Source organism: Haplochromis burtoni, unplaced genomic scaffold (genome assembly GCF_018398535.1).
Source record: "Haplochromis burtoni strain Fernald_Lab_line unplaced genomic scaffold, NCSU_Asbu1 Contig_4, whole genome shotgun sequence".
In the NCBI taxonomy this organism is placed as follows: domain Eukaryota; kingdom Metazoa; phylum Chordata; class Actinopteri; order Cichliformes; family Cichlidae; genus Haplochromis; species Haplochromis burtoni.
Window position 1 is genome coordinate 115,008 of NW_024582365.1, and position 20,351 is coordinate 135,358.

Consider the following 20,351-nt stretch of genomic DNA (forward strand, 5'->3'; position numbering starts at 1 on the left):
TTCAGAAATGTAGCTCTAGTTGTTAATCCATTCCCATGATAATCATTTTATTCATCATGGCTACAGTGTTTTCCTTCTGGTTGTTTTCCTTTTAAAGACAGGAAAAATAATGAGATTATTAAACCAAATTGGAGAAGAAAAGGCAGCGTGTAGGCGGCTGTAGCTCGGAGATGGAACGGGTCAACCTGTAATCAGGTGTTCACTGGTCAGATTTCCAGCTTCTTCTCGTGGAAGTGTCATCAGTGTTTAAGTGTGTGGGATCGTCAAACTGATGTATTCATGTATGTGCCAACGGGCAACAGCGTTTTACGTGGAAGGAAAGTGCTATATGAAAGCAAATCTAAGTTTTTACCTGGAGTTCGCCTCCAAAGCTTCTCAAGCACAGCATTTTAATGTCATTGTAAGAACGAAAAAGATGACATTTCATGTGTGAAGTGGGCCTTTGTGGATTCGTAGCTCTTTTTCTTTGACTGCATTGTCAAGTGTGGATTGACTGCTGCTGTGGAGCAAAGTGGATTGTCATCAGTGTGGCTACGCTGGTCATTTTAGAGTAAGCATATTTCTTTCTTTTTTTTAAACGGGATGAGCTGAGTCACCAAGATGGGATTGCAGGCTGGTAATCTGTTTCAAACTGGCATACACACAAGCAAAGTCTGTCTGACAGATGCTGATATGACTCAGTCCCACTAGGATCAGTTAAAAGGAGCTTTTTTGTTTTCAAACTCTGTGCTTCATGCAAGTTATAAAAGAACTGTTAAAAAAACAAATGTATGCTGAGGTTACTTGGGGCGATCGTGGCTCAAGAGTTGGGAGTTCGCCTTGTAATCGGAAGGTTGCCGGTTCGAGCCCCGGCTTGGACAGTCTCGGTTGTTGTGTCCTTGGGCAAGACACTTCACCCGTTGCCTACTGGTGGTGGTCAGAGGGCCCGCTGGCGCCAGTGTCCGCAGCCTCGCCTCTGTCAGTGCGCCCCAGGGTGGCTGTGGCTACAATGTAGCTGCCATCACCAGTGTGTGAATGTGTGTGTGAGTGGGTGGATGACTGGATATGTAAAGCGCTTTGGGGTCCTTAGGGACTAGTAAAGCGCTATATAAATACAGGCCATTTACCATTTACCATTTACTTGTAATCGGTCATTCTTTGTCTTCCACCTTTAGCAAGTTAACGTTTCCTTGCAGCCTTTTCAGGCGGCTGTGTACTGATAAAATGCAGGTTCACATATGCCTATATATTTGTGTACACGCTGACACCGATGGCCTTCTGTACGCTCTGCTTTCCATTAATTAAATGCATTAAAGGATGCATATGAAACACTATTACCGAACTAGTCCTTAGGACACAAAACAAAACACCTGCATCAGCTTATCAAACAAGAACATTCACGCGTGTTTTCATAGTTTCTCCCTTTGTTTTAATGAAATACACCAGTATCAGCACTAAAGGCATGTATTGTATTATATCTGCTGCATTATCGCTCAGCACCAAGCAATGACAAAAAATCAGTCATTGGTTTAAAAGCGGCTGCTTCAACTGTTTGGAACCTCTCCGTTTTGGGGATTAGAACGGTGAAATTTCATTTATTTGCTCATTTATCCCACACTCTTACAACCTCAAAGTGCATTTTGTATGCGCCAGGTTGAGCTACTGTGTCCCGATCTACCGCTAAAATATCCAGCCTTACCGATTGCTTTGCTATCTATAACATTAGGTTCAGCAGCAGCCTCCCACTCTCCATCTCTGAAGAGTTATTCTGCCATGTCTTTTCTCTCTTCTCAGTTGAAAGCCTTTCCCTAAAGCCTTTTATAAATCACTTCCCACTTCTTAGCTGAAATGCACTTTCATATTTGAAATATGCCAGGCTGGTGTGTGTGTGTGTGTGTGTGTGTGTGTGTGTGTGTGTGTGTGTGTGTGTGCACTTGGAGGCGAACTGTCTTCCAAATGCACTCCTCGGGAAATATTAAGGGAAACACACACAGACGCAGGCATTGCGTATTTCAAATATAGTAGAAGTCTTTCCAGTAAAGAAAAAGAGAAGTCAGAAGTGACACCAAAAAAGTCTCATAAAGATGGAAACCAGACAGATTTTGCCTGTTTGAAAGTTTTAACACTGATCTGACCATCCCAGACAAGTTCCATATTGCTGACTAAGAATGAAAAATACATGTTTCCTTGATTTGATTTCTGTTTACGGAGTCAGCCAAAAAAACATTCATTTTGCTTATCGGTTCCTTCTGTGTCTGGGGCAGCATCAGGAAAGTAAACACAGGGATGAGGTCTTGAAGACTGTTCTGTCCAACCAAATGGCAAGAGAGCAATGTACTTGCTTACAGAGAAGGTCAGCCCTTAATTCATTTTCCAGCTAGCTGCTGGAAGACTGACTGTATAAGGTTTGTATTTTCTGCAAAACATACCCACCTTTGGTAGCTTCTCAGCCTAAACTGGCAAAGTCAGTTGGTGTACTTGGTGGTCATTTTGGTCAACATCCAGCTACGAATGCAGTTTTAAGATCTTCCCCAAACAAATCAGTTCAAGGGGGAAACAAACCAGACTCTGGTTCAGTCAGAATAAACAACACAGATTTGAGATGAAGACCAATGCTGGAAGGTGGACATAAACACATCTTTTCAAGAGTCTATATTGCAGCTGAAGTGTATGTGTGAAGCTAACCTACTGAGATTCTCTCTTGGAACTTTATTTGCAGCAGTTGAAGACCTTTTCAGAGCAGTAATTTAAATTCATAGCAGAAAAGGCACACAACTAAAACACTAATGACGCCCGTACCAGTAATCCAGGGTGCACAATATGAGATCCGTGAAACTCGCACCTGTAGATGGAATGCAGCAATTAGTGTTATTAGCCGCACCTGCGTGTCCAAGGAAAATGTCTGCTGTGAGAAAGGCCAATTAAACTGCTTTTAAACTTAGTCAGACGCTCAGACAAGTTTGCCTCAGGTCGATCTTACAACCTGATTTTGATGTGGTAAGAAGGAAAACGGTGTGTGTTTGTGCGTGTTTGTGTGTTTGTGCGTGTGTATGAAAGAATGGCTTCGAGGCCGACACACCCACACAGATGTTTTCTGCTGTCTCATTAGACTTATGCCTCAGTTCAGCTCCATCATAAAAGATTGGTGGTAGTGTATAACTGGAAGTAGCTAATTACACTTCAGTACGGTTCTTAGGTATATTTTACCAGGCTTGTAGCACATTGATCAATGGTTTGATCAATGTGCTTTCACCCGACCACATTCTTACTGGTTAGCCAATCATGGGTGTGACTTCTACAATAACGCTTTCATTTAATATTAAATTATTTTAGCTGTATTATAGCTTGCATGTTGACATTTTGATTGCCTTTAATGCGAGCTGACTGACTTCATGCAGTATCATGTTGATGGAGCTGAGAGAGGGAGGTGTAATTTATTCCACTCCAAGAGGTGCAATAAACCAGCAAGGGAGTGAAGATGTTGGTCAAGTGTTGTTTGTTCACACCCACGCGACCTTAGGAAGAGTTTTCATCAGGCAAATGCCATGTGGTGGGTTTAGCTTCAGTTTTCAAAGCATTTAAATCTAGATTAGAGTGAAACATTAGATGGCAGAAGAAATTTCAGAAGGGTGATGGGTTGAGCCAAATCAGAAGATCTGCTGTTCATCTGCTCTTTATGAACGGAGTTCATCCCAGTAAATTCTTAAACACTCAGACTTTATTCAATTACTCTGCAATGAACATCTGGACTCGAACCCTATTTAAAAATAAATAAATAAATACACAGCTGACAGCTAACTTATAGTATTCTGTCAGCAGGCTGTACAGAAATGGAAATTGATGCTTTCTCAACCAGATCAACACCACAAAAATAATTATATGTAATATTGAAATGTGCGAATTGTCTTATCATCTGTCTCCAGTCAGGAGTTTTACATTTTCCTCCAGTGCATTTTCCACTAATTGAAAAAAAACATGCAAGTGGATCCACTTGAGCACAACCATCTTCTTTGCCTGTCTCAGTAGGACAAAATAGCTCAAGGTTAGCCACTATACATATGTGCATTCAGCTTTCACAAACTGTTCAGTTCTGTCGTAGAGGTTTCTTTTGGTAAATTTAGATTCTTCCGTTTCATTATGAACTCGTATGAAATCTCTGAACACGAAGCAGGAGGCACACACACTCATCAAAGACTTATGCTGTCATGCAGCATTTGTTGCCAGGGCACCTTTGCCTTTGAAGAAATCCAGGTGGATTAGTTATTGATTCCCCATCATGACTGTACATCATCTTTTTTTCCTTCTATTTTCACCTCTAACCAATGGGGAGAACACTCTCTCGGTCTTTTTGTCTGTCTTTGATTTTTGACGGCATTTCTGCACGAGTACACTTTGTCATATGTTTCCTGCATGTAGAGTTATGTGAGATTTTTATGTCAGTTCTAGGTTCATTCATTAAAAGGGACTGTCTGTGCCAGACCACTTTCCCGAGACATTAAAGTCTGCCTCTGTTTCATCCACTGTGAGCCCAGAATGTATTTCTACACTGCAGAGTCTTTCCCTGCCTCCAGCCAAGTGGGTTTATCCAGACAGACAGCTGGATAAACAGACTTCTGTGGGCATAGCCTTCAACTCTCTGCAGCCTCTCAAAGTCTAGTGCACATCTACAATGATGACAGTTTTATTTCTGTAGATGGACTGGGTAATGGTTATGTATATTAGAAAGTTTTGTGATGTGTGTTTGTGTTACACAGAGAGAGAGATTGGACTCGGGCAATAGGCGTGAGGTTGTACATACTGTATGATTTATGATCTTTATGCTGCAGAGGATTTTTGTGGTCTGCTTCCAACTGGTGCTGGATGGTTCCTAGAAGTTGCTTGAAGGCTTTTGTGATTGATTTTTTTTTCCTTTTGTTTGCACTGTATTTACCTAACTAATTCAGTGTCCCCATACTGTTGCTGCTTCTGTCAATTCTGAATAAATGAATATATCTGTTGCATTTATGCATGTCCTACAGGAGGGATCCGCTTGCTTTTCAGGGGTTTCATACTCTTTGATTTCCTGTTTAAAAGGGTTTTTGTGGATGTGGAAAAAAGAAAAATTACACTCAAAACTGCCCTCTGTAAAATCAGCATGCTGAACTTTGATTTTTTCCTTTTTCTTCAGGAATTGAGTTGTAGTAACTGATTACCATCTTTAAATGTGCACAAAGTAGTACTTGAACAGAACTTTGAAAAGAAACACTAGTTGACGAGTTCAGCGCCTTGCCTGATGGACTAACAGTGCACCATAAGTAGCCTAGTTTAGGAAATGTCAAACTACAGCCTGCTGCATTGATGGAAGGAGTGTTATTCTGGCTTATGTAAATTACATTGAATTGTGCAGACCAGCATCAGCTTGAGATATTTAAGAAAACTCTCACCCACCCCCCAAAAAAGAGCAGAGCACCGAAAGAAACCAGAGACTAGAAAACCAGACGCATGCACATATGCAGTAGATGTTGTAACTTATGCCATTGTGCTAATATTAGTTCAGTAGGTCTAATAAAATAAGCCAAAGAAGTAGTTACTCACATTACAGCCACATTGAAGCCCCAAGGTACCAGCTAGGTGTGGTAGGTTTTAGTGTAAAGGGTAAATGAACACGATAGCTTGGAGCCTACTAGTACAGGAGGTTGTTGACAAGGCCTAGCTTTTCCACACAGCTCAGCAGAGAAGTACAACAGTCCTGGAAGCAAATAACACAAATCATCTGAGGAGAAGAGGCAGCAGGGCAAATTGCATCTCAGCAGGGGAGGAAACGCACATCCAGTACAAATGGCAAACTATTGATCGGAAGGCCAGACTTCAGGACAATTGAATGTAAAGAATCTGACCCACGTGTGACAGCGAAGGTGGGGTCTATTGTATCTGTAGGAAATATTGATTGGAGTGTATGGTCCTGAACTCTAACAGTGTCACTTTTAGTGAAGTCGTGCTATTCTGCTGTGTGCAGTGTGATCTAGTATGTAGAATACCAGCAGTTCAAATCGTAAGGTGAAGCCTTTCATTTGTCAGGAATTCAGAAGACTCGGAGGTAATGGAGTTTGACAGTCAGTCTTCCCCCAACATCATGGGGAGTGATCCAGTGTTTGAAAGTGCCATGGGAATTTTAGAGGGGGAGGTTGTAGTCAAAAACAAAAAAGCTCAAGTTGTTAATCTGGTTATTTTTGTTCTTATAACCAGCAGTAATACAACTGGTTACGTTACATGGTGCAGTCGTCTGAGCTGAATGCTCGTGGATAAGTTGACATCTTTAACAGTCACAAAGCTAAAATAGTGAAAACTGATAATGGAACAAATGTTGCAAACAGTAACTAGAACATCTGGTTTCAAGATTTTTGAGATCTGACACAGATATCCTCCGCATGTCCTCCTCCTAGGGGCTTCACCTTGTATTTCCCCTCCCTTCGTAAGTATTCCCTTTAGTCCCACACATCCAGACTATAAGCAGAACCAGATTTATGGCTATAGAGTTACCCCTGTACATTTCTCACTACATACAGACCTCCCAAAATGGTTTTAGTTATTTAAGACAGTATATTGTAACCGCCATTCTGCAGAGCAATTGGCCTGATTTGAAGCCTGCGCAAGTTCCCAATCTTTGTTTGTTTCTGATACAGAAAATCCAAGTAGTCTCCTTCATTTTTGTATACACAGTTATTAGGCTCTGTTTTGAGAGAGATTCTATAATTATTACTTGTCGCTCAGTGTCTCGCACTTCTAATAATGCCAGTAATGGATCACTATATTTCACAGACTTTATCTCATGTTCTTTTTCTTTTTTTGTTTGTTTTTGATATGAATTTTGATATGAATTAACTATTCAACTAAAATGTGCACCAACCAAGAGCTGGTGCCTGATGCCACATTACAAAGAATATAAATGAGATATATATATATATATATATGTAATATATGTATAATATATATATATATATATGTATATATATATGTATATATGTATATATGTATGTATATATATATTTATGTTATATAATATCTTATATTATTATATATATAGATATATATATATGTATATGTATATTGTATATTATAATTATATATATATATAGTGTGTATATATATGTGTGTATATATATATATATGTGTGTGTATATATATGTATATGTCTTTCACATCAAACAGTGGTCAAAATTAATATGGCTTTGCCCATCAAGTACCAGTGACAAAGAAATAACCATTGCAGTAATTTCTTTCCAATAATATGAATACACGGTTAGAGTGACCACAGCAAGTAACATTTTAACTCTTATTAGGGTCAATACAAATTGCCAGTTATTGGCTATAAGGTTAAATCTGTTTTGCTTACTCAGCACTTAGTTCCTCCTACGCCGGGCGGCGCATCGGGCAGCTAGTGATCTCCATCGATGTCGGTCAGCAGCGACTGCTTCAGCTTCGTCCCAGGCAATGTCGACAGTTCTCAGATCGTCCATGAATGTTCGACGCCATGTGGTCTTTGGTCGGCCTTGCTTTCGCTTGCCAGTGCGTGGACGCCATGTCATGGCAATCTTAGCTGGGCGATGAGGGGGTAGGCGTAAAATATGGCCCGCAAAGCGGAAGCGCCTTTCTGCAACAACATCGGCTAATGGGCGGGTGCCTGCTCTTCGTAGGACCTCCTCATTTGTTATTCGGTCCCGGTAGGAAATTCTCAGGATTCGCCGCAGGCCACGTTGTTGAAGCACGTTCAGGTGTTGAATAATTGCACTTGTTGAGCGCCAGGTTTCACTAGCGTAAAGTGCAGTAGGGAAGACGATAGAGTTCAGTAGTTTGACTGGCTCAATACTCGCACCACATTTTAGACGAGTAAAAGACTTCTGTAATAATCGTTATAGTAGATGTCTGTTTTCACACAAATGATGGCTTTGATTAGCTAATTTCGTTTCTCACATTTGGAGACAAATCTACTCTTCAGAATCAGAATCAGAAAGGGTTTTATTGCCAAATGTTGAGCAGGTTTACAACATTAGGAAATTGCTGCGGTGCTTCAGTGCAAACATACTGTCATAAAAATATAAAAATAAGAATAAGAATTAAAAGTGCTAAGTGGATAGATATATACATGATATATACATGAGTGCAGGTGGTGATCAGTGCCAAACATGGAATGATGCAGTGAACACAGCGTAGGGTCATGTGTTAGTGGTGGGAACAGTCATATGGTTATTGTTCATGTGTCCGACAGCAGAGGGGAAGAAACTGTTCTTATGGCGAGAGGTTCTGGTGCGAATGGACCGGAGCCTCCTGCCTGAGGGGAGCAGGTCAAACAGACTGTGTCCAGGGTGAGAAGGGTCAGCTGAGATCCGAGCTGCACGCCGCAGTGTCCTGGAGGTGTACAGGTCCTGCAGAGATGGGAGTCTGCAGCCAATCACCTTCTCAGCAGAGCGCACAACACGCTGCAGTCTCTGTTTGTCCCTGATAGTGGCTCCAGCGTACCACACGGTGATGGAGGAGGTGAGGATGGACTCGATGATTGCAGTGTAGAACTGCATCATCGTCCGTGTTGGCAGGTTGAATTTCTTCAGCTGCCTCAGGAAGTACATCCTCTGCTGGGCTTTCTTGATGACGGAGGTGATGGTGGGCTCCCACTTCAGGTCCTGGGTGATGGTGGTACCCAGGAAGCGGAATGAGTCCACAGAGGTGATGGGGGTGTCAGTCAGGATGATGGGGGGGAGTGGGGCTGTGTGCTTCCTGAAGTCCACAATAATCTCCACTGTCTTCTGGGCATTCAGCACCAGGTTGTTGTGGCTGCACCAGGACACCAGACGTTCAACCTCCCTCCTGTAGGCAGACTCATCCCCGTCCGAGATGAGTCCAATAACGGTGGTGTCATCTGCAAACTTGATTAGCTTGACAGACTGGTGGGTGGAGGTGCAGCAGTTGGTGTACAGGGAGAAGAGCAGAGGAGAAAGAACACAGCCCTGAGGGGAGCCGGTGCTGATGGTCCGGGAGTCCGAGACATTCTTTCCCAGCCTCACATGCTGCTTCCTGTCCGTCAGGAAGTCAGTGATCCACCGGCAGATGGGATCAGGCACATTCATCTGGGAAAGCTTGCCTCGGAGATGGTCTGGAAGGATGGTGTTGAAGGCAGAGCTGAAGTCCACAAACAGGATCCTGGCGTAGGTTCCTGGGGAGTCCAGATGCTGCAGGATGAAGTGTAGGGCCATGTTGATGGCGTCGTCTACAGACCTGTTGGCTCTGTATGCAAACTGCAGGGGGTCCAGGAGGGGGGCCGTGAGGGTCTTGAGATGGGAGAGAACTAGGCGCTCAAATGACTTCATGACCACAGATGTCAGAGCCACGGGTCTGTAGTCATACTCTTTGGACAAAAGAAAAATTTGTAGGACTAACAGCAGATGCTGGCTTGGCCGCACACATTTCACCATAAGGAAAGCATTCGACACTTCACACACACGTATTTGCAAGTTTGTCAGAATTAATTTAGATGCACATATATTTGCATGAATACACACACAAGCTCAAACACTCTGGAGAATATATAAGCAGACTCCAGGGACAGACAAGTGTTCCCTGAATAAACAAACGTTCCTTTGTCTGTCGCTTCCCACTCATCCTCTTTCTTTCCCCACAGCTGCCACGAACCCCTGCACCACTGTACACGCTGTGGAATATATAAAAAGTTAGTGTCATGCCTCATTACTCATTTAAAAAGGACTCCTCATGATAGGATATGAATCTGGGCTCTCTCGTTCTCACGCATTAGCTCACCTGGATTAACATCAGGAAATACATTACATGACAGTCATTCCTTTGCCGTAAGCGTTTTCCAATCCCTGGACTGAAAGCTGTGTCCCTTTCTGCTGACTGCTCAGAAGCAGCAGTGGGACGATGCCAGAGGTTTTTGGCTGCACGTAGGCGGACAGAGCGGAGTGGCAAAGCCTTCCCCTACCTCGACTATACAATACATGTGGAAAAAAATAGAACAGTACTTATAGAGCTGCTGAAATAGGACTTTTCTGACCGTTCTCACCAATCTACTTCAAATGTGTTTGCCTGTTGTAGGCTATATATTGTTAAAAGCTGGATTTCTTATGGAGATTTGAGTATACAAGCAGCAGATGAAGACAATGGACTTTGGAGGGCAGCATAAGAGAACTGATTCCTATTTGGATGTAATCGAATAGAGAGATGAAATAACTTTTATGAACAGCAAGTAGATAGTTTCTCTCTATCCTGCAGCTTGCAGCTCACAAGAAATGTTGCAGTAAAAGAAATTAAGTCTGAGATGTTCATATGAAAATGTAAAGGGGGTGACTTTTGGTAGAAATTGAGCGAGGCGGCCTCTGGTAAGGTTCCAGGTGGCATGGGTAGCTCGCCTCATTAAAGAATATTATCCAGCACTGCCTCACGGCAGCTGCCTATGCCCCCCCACCACCACCCACCGCTGACTCTGCTAGAAGGGACGTTTACCCTGGAAATCAGAGAGGAGAACGGGGGAGGGAAGAGGAGGATGACATTAATAGCCAGGAGCTTCACATAATCAAATCTGCGCGTCTTGATTGACGGGCAACTCAGAATGTAATTACTTTGAACAAACCTTCAGGAACTAGATTGTTTAACATCAAAAGAACATCATCAAGAAGAACAAGAGGAAAATGAATGAGAGTAGAATAACCTCAGAGGCCAGCGTTGTGTGTGCACTCATGCATGTGACTGTACAAGAAAGAGGTGTTGCAGGAAGATGTTTGTGCGTTTCAGTTTTCCACACTGGGAGAAAATAGAGACTAAAGCTGAAAGACAAGCGTAGTAAACACAATCAGACAGATGTGCGGCTACGTGTGGGTGGACCCAGCCCCAGGTATCTTTTGTTTTTCTTACACAAGAGGACCCTTGTGCTCTCTAAGTCTCTCTGTGGGGTTTCTACCGAGTCAGAGAGACCTCTCCTTCAGCTCTCAATGAGTTCACACTATTTTTGCTAGTGTGACGTGTATCTCCACCAAACTGTTTAATATGCATCATTTATACAAAAATGTTAATGTTTTCTAAACACAAGAAAAGTTGCACTGAAAATCACTCACCGCCATTTTTACCTTAAAGATTATATTTTGAATATTAGACGGTAGTAGTCCAGCTAGTCCGCTGCCAAATAAACAGCCATGTTTAATGTTTACATTACAAATCCAGAGTCTCAGCGCCCAAGACGGTCTCTTTAAATTTCTTGTTTTGTTAAAACGGTTCAAGTATTTTGTGTGTATTGATTAGTTCAGAATGGTCTCCTTGTATTCTGTTGGTGGACTGATTGAGTACCTGACTAATCATTTCATCTCATCCTTGTCCAATTGTGCTATTGTTGAATCACAAATCTGGGTCTTGTTATCTGGGCTTGCCTCTGAATTAGTGTTCCCTTTGCTTAACTGGTTGACTGAATTAAACGTAAGTAATAGCCTCTTATAGCTGTGCCCAATCATGTCCTCATTATTTTGCATGTGCTGCCCCTCGGTTTTTTGTAAATTTGCAATTAAGTATCATTCCATTATTGTTACACCCACAGGCTTCCGAAGCTTCGTTTATTAAAGCGGAACTGACATCGTTGTGAAGATGTTTCTGTTTCTGGGAGCAACAGTTGTTTGTGCCTTAACCCACATGACTTAGACAGTTTATCATTTTTTATCATTTGTTTTTGCAGCAATTCTGCAGCACACACGCGTCGCTTATACATTCTTTTTTTATAACTGTGCAAATCACAATGGCGTAGAATCATTAATCCTAGATTAATTTTTTCTCTTCATTTGTCTTTAATTTAGTGTTTAATTCTTCAGTTTCGAAGATCCTTTAAATGTCTTCCTTCTCCTTAATTCGTCTCTCATTACAAGTTTTGGCAGCCATTACTGTGGTTTTTGTGTTAAAGGTGTGAAGGGTGATGGCGATGGAGCTATTTGGTTGCTTGTCTTTTCATGATTATCACAGTGGAGCTTAGTACTTAGAGGGAACAGGTCTTTATTAACCTCTTTCACCTTGACACAGCCAGCTGTGAATGGGATTTCAGATTGATTTAAAATTTGTATTGATTTTCTTAAATGCCGCATATATTAGCCTGTGTTTTTGTTGTTGTTTTCCTCTCCCCCACTAGCATGACTTAGGAAAACAACAGATGACCGACAAATGACCCAAGTAACCTCAAACACGGGACTTTTCCTGTGTTTTCCGACAGCAATTTAAAGCCACCCTCGTGTTTTATTTTTGGGCTCTAGTAGCTTTGTATGGCTCACATTTTAAAATCTTTTCCCCCTCCTCTCTCTTAGTGAGCCTTTGTGTAGCCTCTCAGTTCATCCACTGTCTGAAACAAGCCATTTTAGCACCTTGCCATTTCCTCTCCTCTCAAACAGAAGGGTTTACATGGTTGCGAGTGGATAAAGCGCTTCTGCTGGCAGACTGAGCTGTGTGCCTGAGATGACCATATTAAGGACATGCAGTCTCATTGCCGTACACATCCAGGAGCAGAAGAAAACTGTTGGAATCTGACTGCTTGGAAGTGTTTTGAGCTTTTGGATCAAAGTCATTACTTGTACACAGACACTCTTTATTATTTAAAACTTTAGCTATAAAGCATAATCGGTCCACTTTAACCTTTAACAGAAGAAAACCACAAAAGTAAAATTGGCAACAAAGAAGGATTCATCCACTGCATGTGCTATATATTTCAGGCTTGAACTCGGGTTTTGGCTGAATACTCCTGCAGATTAGTAACACATACACTAATGGCTACGTTCCTGGAAAAACTTTTAAAGAATTGAAACTCTAATAGAACGTGGTGTTTCCCTGATTACCAGCCAAGTGTACCAAAGCTAGCTAGATGAGCTGTGTTGAACTATCTCCAATAGTTGGCAGTGTTGCCATGTTCACAGTTATTAATGACTGGGTTTTTGTTTTCTCTTTTTCCTACAAGTAAGAGAAGATTGAGGCTTGTAGAAATGGTAAGGCAATGTGTGAGCCCACCCTCGGTCTCACCTCCACAGACTTGGTCACCACTTCCTGTCACATTTGAGCACACTGGATATCCTGTTGTTTTTTTTATACTGGTGCAACCACCAATATTTTCTAAGCACTTCAAATGGTTTTGGTGCCTGAACGTAACCAAACAAAGAGTGAAAGCAGAGCTTGCAAACAACACACGAACTGTGGTCTTCCAGCTTAGATTTGTGTGATCGATGAGATCTCCTCCTTCAACTGTGTGACAGATTCTGCTTATTATTTACACTGTGGTTGGAACAGCTGGTCATGATTTTGTAATAGTCTGGTGAGATTGTATTGTTTTTGGGGTTGTGTGTTCTTTGTGTTTTTTGGGGTTTTTTTTGCTTTTCTTGTCTTACAATGCAGATAATTGCGTGTAGTTATCAGGTTGTGGATATTTTAATATACATCTTAGTTACAGTGTGCCAAATTTCTTTTTTTTTTCTTTTGTTTTTAATCTGATATCTGCAATCAGCATCCCAAATATGCTCACATGACCTCCATTACAGTATGTAGTAGTAGTAGTAGTATTTACCTTAGTAGGAGTGAGACTTTTGACACATATTTTCTGTAGCAGGCATAAACAGTGGTGCATAAGATCTAATGTAAGTGTAAATTCTGACAAAACAGCAGATCCTAAAAACAAAAGCTTAAATTTTCATCCATGTCCATTTACAGGGTAGACTGTAAGTAGCATAGGAGGAAATATGTTAGTTATGTGTGTTTATATTCATGATGAAATGTGCTCCTTGACCTGTATTGTTAAAAATGGAGATGGGGAGGGAAGCTGTAAATCTCCTTTATTACACTTGATTCTGCTTTATGCGTGCTTCAGGTCTCAGGCATTTAATGGTTAAGGATAAATTCATAGGCTCACATTTTCTCACCCTGTCTAGAGGGAACATGAACGGCGCTGCAGTGAAATTGCAGCCTGATGCAGCCACATCGTTTTCTCCATATGAGCTGAGATCTAGTTTGATTTGTATCAAAATATGTTATAAACTCACCAGCATGTTTCCTTGTTTTAAAACGGGGACAGTGGAGCTTGGGCAGTCCTGAAGTTCTGAATCTTTTCTTTTTGACATATTGTTTGGCTTTCAGGCTGTTGCACCACCACCCCATCCTCTATCAACCTTTTCTTATCATTCTTGCTGCTCTCCATCTTCCTTTTCTTCACTTTAACATGTAGAACTCATCAATTGCCTGGCAACAGGGCTCCTTATCACCTGTTTCCTCTCACTGTGACACCTGGTTAGAGACTGAGGTCATCAGCACACATCCATCCATTTTCCCTTGATGTAGCTCGCTTTGCTCATTTTAGTTTTTTGAGGCCGTGTTTTTGGGGGTTTGTTTTTTCAGTATCCAGCCTCTATTTCCTTTTTATCCTTCAGCCATTTTTATCAGCCTAACATATTTATTACACCCTCCCCTGCTCAAGGGACCTATTTTGAGCCTTCGATAATATGCATATTTCTTTATTCGCCTTCACTAAGTGTCATTTAATTCCTTTACTTCCCTCTCTTACAGTAGATTTAGAGGGAATCACTTATGAGGAAATGTATCTATAGCCATTTATTTCCACTTAATGCTGCAGACCCGAGAACAGTAAATAATATTTTCCTCAATGGATTTATTGCTATTGAAGATTCAAATGAGCAGACTTCAGATCACAGATAATACATGCTACTATTATTTTCTGGTGGTGGGCCCTATCACGGTGATTTATTTGCATTGCTGTAAACTGTGACTCATCGTATATGGAGCCCCCAAAGTGCTCAGCATTAAATAAATAAATATGAATGGCTGTAATTAAACAATAATTTGCAAATTTATTCAGGAGATAATTAAAACTCAACTCATTACTATATAATACATTTTATTTATTTTCATAATTTAACATAAAATTACAGGACTTAATTTGTTTTCATAATGACATTTTTTCCCCATAACCATTTTTAAATTTATTATGTTTCTGTTTTCTTTTTTACTGTTTATTCAAAGCAGCATCAACTTGGTTAATTCCGAATTGGTTAAGAGACGGGGGAATTTAATTGCCTGGAAGCAGCAAGTCGTGAAAAGACATTTGACATTTGGATGCAAGTGAGTGCAAGTTATGCGTCGATGTAGTTTTACTGGAAGTGTTGGTGAATCAGAGGCTGAAATTTCCCGATTACAGATCAGGATTCAATAAACATGAGTTGGACCCAAAGGTACTGTAAGAACGACACAGTGCAGTTACATGAAGACTGCAGCGACAATGAAAGTTAGTTGCATCATGTTTCATGTCAGGAGGAGCTGAAATATCCCAGCAAACTGTCAGTTTTAATTCCGTGATCATGTCATGTGGGATGGATGACTTGTCTGTTCACATCATTAAGTATGCTGTGTGAAACGTGGACCTCAGAGGTGGCAATGAGAGAACTGAGATATTAAGGGTTGACACTACAGTGACATGTCTGTTTAATGTGCATTTAATTAAATCAAAGCGTGGTATTTGAAGCGAGACATCTCCGTTTTATATTTTAAATTGCCAAGGTAGATGCAAAAGGGTTTTTTGTTTTACATTATTACCCGTTAGGGGCAGGCGATATCGCCTCAAAAACATATCACGATTATATTGTGAGAGGAAATCTGTGATAATGTTCATGATATTGAAATAAGGTGACTGCAGCTTGCAGGCAGTGGCATTTATTAGTGGAAAAAAGTGAATGTCATTTTCCAGCCTTCTTTTTTTTTGCTGTTGAACAGCAAACAGCTCGTTTAAAGTGCAACTGTATTGCCAGCAGGTGCCAGCAGTAGCATTATAGTCCAATAGTGATACAGAACGGTAACCTAGGAAGTGTTTCCTTAATAAACCTGCTCAGCTTTTTACTTTAATTGTTGTTATACTAGCTTAACCTTGTAACTCTTCAGGAGCCTGCATAGAATAGTAAAATTGAAACAGAAGTGTTTTCTGCGTGGGATCTTGTGTTGAGCTCTCTAACTAGTTGCTTAAAGCCATTCTTTTCCACCGTAACCGCATCAGTCCCCGCTGTTTGTTCTTTTTGTTATTTGGATTGCTACTAGCGAGTGCTCCAGCAACTGCCTGTTGAGTCACCAGCTGCTCCTATCTCCTCCTCACATGCCTCAATAGGCTGGTTGTAGTCAATGCTGTGTTTTTGCCTTAAGTGGTGGAACGGGTTTATTTCCATCTTTACCAGGAAGAGTTTCCTTATACATTTTGTAAAATATGGGGCTTTGTTGGAGGTCTGACCTCTTGTAGCCACCCCCCTATATATTATTGAAGCAGCTCCTTTTTTTTTTTTTTAGGCCTTAAATTGTCATCAGAGGCTGGCACACTGCTCTCAGACATGGTTTTTTGTTGTTTTTTAAATACTGCTATCATTGTGGACAGCATGGCACAGCCCTATGAGGCATCTGATGAATCTGATAGTCCCCAAATTAAGTCTGCATCATGACTACTACCCCAGTTATAAAGGACTGTCTTCAGCAGCAAGAAGAACACAGTGACCTCCAGCAAATGGTTTAAAGATGACGAAGACATTTTGGGTTTTCATCAAAAATCAGAAGCAGTTAAGACGATAACTCAACAGCTTTTAACACCTGCTGCCTTTAGAACAAGCCTGTTATATAAGTCAGAAGCAAATATTTTGATTGCCTTGCCATGTCATAAAATAGTGGTTGTCATAGAAGTAGTACACAGTAATTAACCTGTAATTAAAAGGAAACGACTGACACATTACACATTCATGTGGTTAACAATAGATGATTTTAAAAGCACAACATGCTACCAGATTGTAACTTTAACTTTGTTTGCAAGAAAGATAAACAATAGTGTTTAAGGAGTAGATGAAAGATGCCTGCAGGATGTTACACGTCAGATGAACTGTATTGCTTTGTCAGTGTTTGATTTTAGTAGAAGCAGATTAATCAGCAGAAACAGTAACTGTTACATCATCTTTTGAAGAGCCTTACTTTGACATGTCTGTGACATGTTCTGAAAAATCTGTCACTGAAAATTAATTAGTCGAGTTTGAATACTTTCTTTAGTAATTTCATGGTTCATTATATATTTTACACAGTTTGGTTATTAAATGTCGTTTAATTTCTTTTTAATTTGTTGGATATCGAACACTGTGGGGATCCACACTCCTCCTGTCTGCTCTGCTGAACCCTCCCACTGTGCTGACTGATAGGACCGCATCTGCATATCTACAAATAAACTAAGGAAAAACATTAAATTTTCCCAGAAATTAGTTTGCTGTAAGATGTCTCAGATTCATTATTTTGCTGGTTAATTTATGGATTTCCTGATTCCGCTGGTGACCAACATGTCTGGCAATCAGTAAATGTCACCGTCTGCAAAACAGTTTTAACTAGTGTCACTTTTTTTAAACATACAGTATCTCGAGCATCACGTTTTGCATATAACCTTTTGTGACAGATTTGTGAGCAGTGCTCTTGCATGTGCATGCACAAATGCAAAAGCTTCACTCACCCCGCGGCATAATTGTAAACTCCAGATCCTCTGCAGATGATGTTGACACATTGATGTGGTGAGGAGCATCATTTCAATTTTATAAAGCTCCATATTGAGACTAGTATGCACAAAAAAGTGCAGTGTTTGCCTGTGTTTCAGTATGAGAGTAGATGTGTCCATGTTCCCCAGCCCCAGTGTGAATCAGCATTGTAAATAAAGCTGCTCTGATATGTAGACCCACTTGCATTATCTGTAAGTTCATCATTCAAACAACAGGGGTGACAGAGAAAGAATGACTCAGTAAAAACTTCTTGAAATATGCATGTGGTTTGCAAGATTATTTATTCATGCATGGCTGTGTATTCCATTATGTGTAGGCTGCTTGTGTGTCACTGTTGTTGACAGAGAATCACTCAGGGAATAAGTACGCAATGTGAATGCAACTTAAAAGATTTAGTATGGGCTGAGGTGATATCTGACCAAAGGTTGGTTATTCAGTGCAACTCTGTTTATTGTTACTGTGTAGGTGTTACTTTTTCCCTTTGGAAGGAAACTACTGTTTGAGCTCATTCATATTTCTCTCCTGCCTCCAGATTTTGACCCTAGCCTTGGTATGATGGCTGGAATTACCCCCATGAACCCAATGATGCCCGGCCTCGGTATGGTACCTGCACCTCTCTCCCAAGACGTACCGGTTGTCAAGGAGATCATCCACTGCAAAAGCTGCACCTTGTTCCCCCCCAACCCCAGTAAGTCATAGTATTATGCTAATCCTACACCGGCTCTTTTCTTCTAATACAGCTAAAAAGACCACATTTCTTTGGGAGACATCGGCTTGTGTTAGAGCTTGAGATGCAGCACCTTAATTAAAAATACCTCAAAGAAGGGTCAGGTTTTGAAATGCATTATTTTTTTAATTTGGTTTAATTAATAATCTTGTTAATAATTTCCCAGTGTCCTGGACAGCATCTTCAGCTAAATTGATCAGAACATTAGTTCAGATTGAGCATAGATGGCTACAAAGTTGAGACCAAACAGCTGATCTCATCAGCTGGTTTCAATTCCAGCTGACATCAGCTGACCACTGATCATGTTGGTAAAATCTTAAGTAAGCCCTTTTATTTACATTGCTTTAGCCTGCTGACAGTTGTCGTGCAAGCCACTTTGTAACCCACATCAAGCTCCAGTCTGTTCTGTTCTGTTTGTGATTCTACTTTCGTGCTTCAATGTCCTTATGCTTTCGATCCATGTGCAGAACTGTAGGGAAGTCCCACAACATCTACGCCAAAATTATTTTTTCACTTTACTGCAGATGCAAAAGAAATGAAAAAAAGAAAAAAAAAACGAAAATTGAGTTGTTTCTTGAAGATTTGATCATATTTATCAGTTTCGGTGATTTATTGCTTTGCAGGATTTCTACCCATACGGTTTTGTTAAAATGTTGCTTAGACTTAGTATCACACTGTCATAAACAATGTCAGTACAAGAGAAGATACACCTGTTCACTTTAAGCTGCATTTACATTCTGACAAACACAGTGGAAATTCTCAGGGCAAAAATCTCACTTTGTATAATCTGACGCTATGTGTGTTTCCCAGAGTGGCGTTTATATTTATCTCACCGCCACCTTCCAATTATTCCGAGTTAGGAACCAAAATAGTGGGGGGGTACTTTGATTGATCCCACCTCTGCTTTACGGATTTCCTGCTGCATAAAGCTCTCTGCCTGGGGACTTTTTTCAAACAAGTGCTACATGTCATCTTCAAGGTGAACTGAAAGAAAAGCTCCTTACCACATTAGCATTCACTAGTTTACAATCCTTTTGCAAAACAAAACACACTCCTGAATTTTATTAGGCAAATATTGTTTTTCACGGCGCACATAAAGCTGTTTTAAGATATTCTTGTGCATCTGCTGTATGCATTTTGGCTCAGTATATGTGACAAAATAGAGCAGAGAGAAAAGCAGATTAAAAGTTTAACTTCACCTTGGATCATATTTCGAGCTAGTTGTCAGGAGCAAGTAGAGAAATGAACCAGGTACTTTGTTCAGGGGCACCTACAAACCCTGAGGCTAAATGAGGGATCAGCTTGTCAAGAAATTACCCAACAACTTTATAGCCTGTCACAGTCACTCACAGTCACAAGCGCGAGTGAAAACTTTTTGTGGAAAATGATCTCTTCCCAAAACCTTTTCAATCCTTGGTGGCACATGGACATGAGGCTTAATTGGTAACCTTTTTCATCGTCCTTGTTACTTTCTACTTTCCTGCCTTTCTACTCTGCTCCACTTACTCTTCTCTCGCTTTTTTGCTCCCCAGCTCTACTTATGATCTTTTTGCGTGTCACTTATTCCAGTGTCACAAAAAAGCAGTCCATCTATAAGCCAGGTATTTTAAAATAGGCAGACAATTGAGAAGCTGTCTAGCTTGATTCTTCTCATGAAAGCTAAGTAGCTCTGTAGGAGGTCTACAGGAATGGCTAATGCCCAGTGAGAATTGGCGCCTCATGAAATGGGTTGATTTTGTGTTTCTGTGGCTCTGAGTTCTGGTGTCGATCTCAGGTTGTTGGTGTATTTGTCAGGGTCGCATTTTCCAGCTAAGGGAACTGACTAAAACCAGTTCAGGTATTTGGCAAGGTTGTGGTATGTCGCCAGTTTATTTACAATATCTCATCTACAGTTTGACTCATTCTATTTCCATCCCGAAAACTGTTAATTGAGAAATAATTTAAAAAATATGTTGCTGAGCCTTAAGGTAATGACCGTGGCTCAGGGGGTTGGGAATCGCATCTGTAACCGGAAGGTCGCCGGTTCGATCCCTGGGCTCTCTGTCCTGGTCGTTGTGTCCTTGGGCAAGACA

At 40.9% G+C, this 20,351-nt stretch overlaps 1 protein-coding gene across 4 annotated transcripts in view; it reads left to right on the plus strand.

Moving 5' to 3' along the window:
• enox2 (ecto-NOX disulfide-thiol exchanger 2) overlaps window positions 1–20,351 on the plus strand; it is a 133,449-nt gene that overhangs the window by 69,268 nt on the left and 43,830 nt on the right. For all 4 annotated transcript variants that reach the window (XM_042220527.1, XM_005913102.3, XM_005913101.3 and 1 more), the window contains one exon: window positions 18,085–18,240. In XM_042220527.1, coding sequence (XP_042076461.1) covers window positions 18,085–18,240 — 156 coding nt within the window. The remainder of the gene's footprint in view (window positions 1–18,084; window positions 18,241–20,351) is intronic.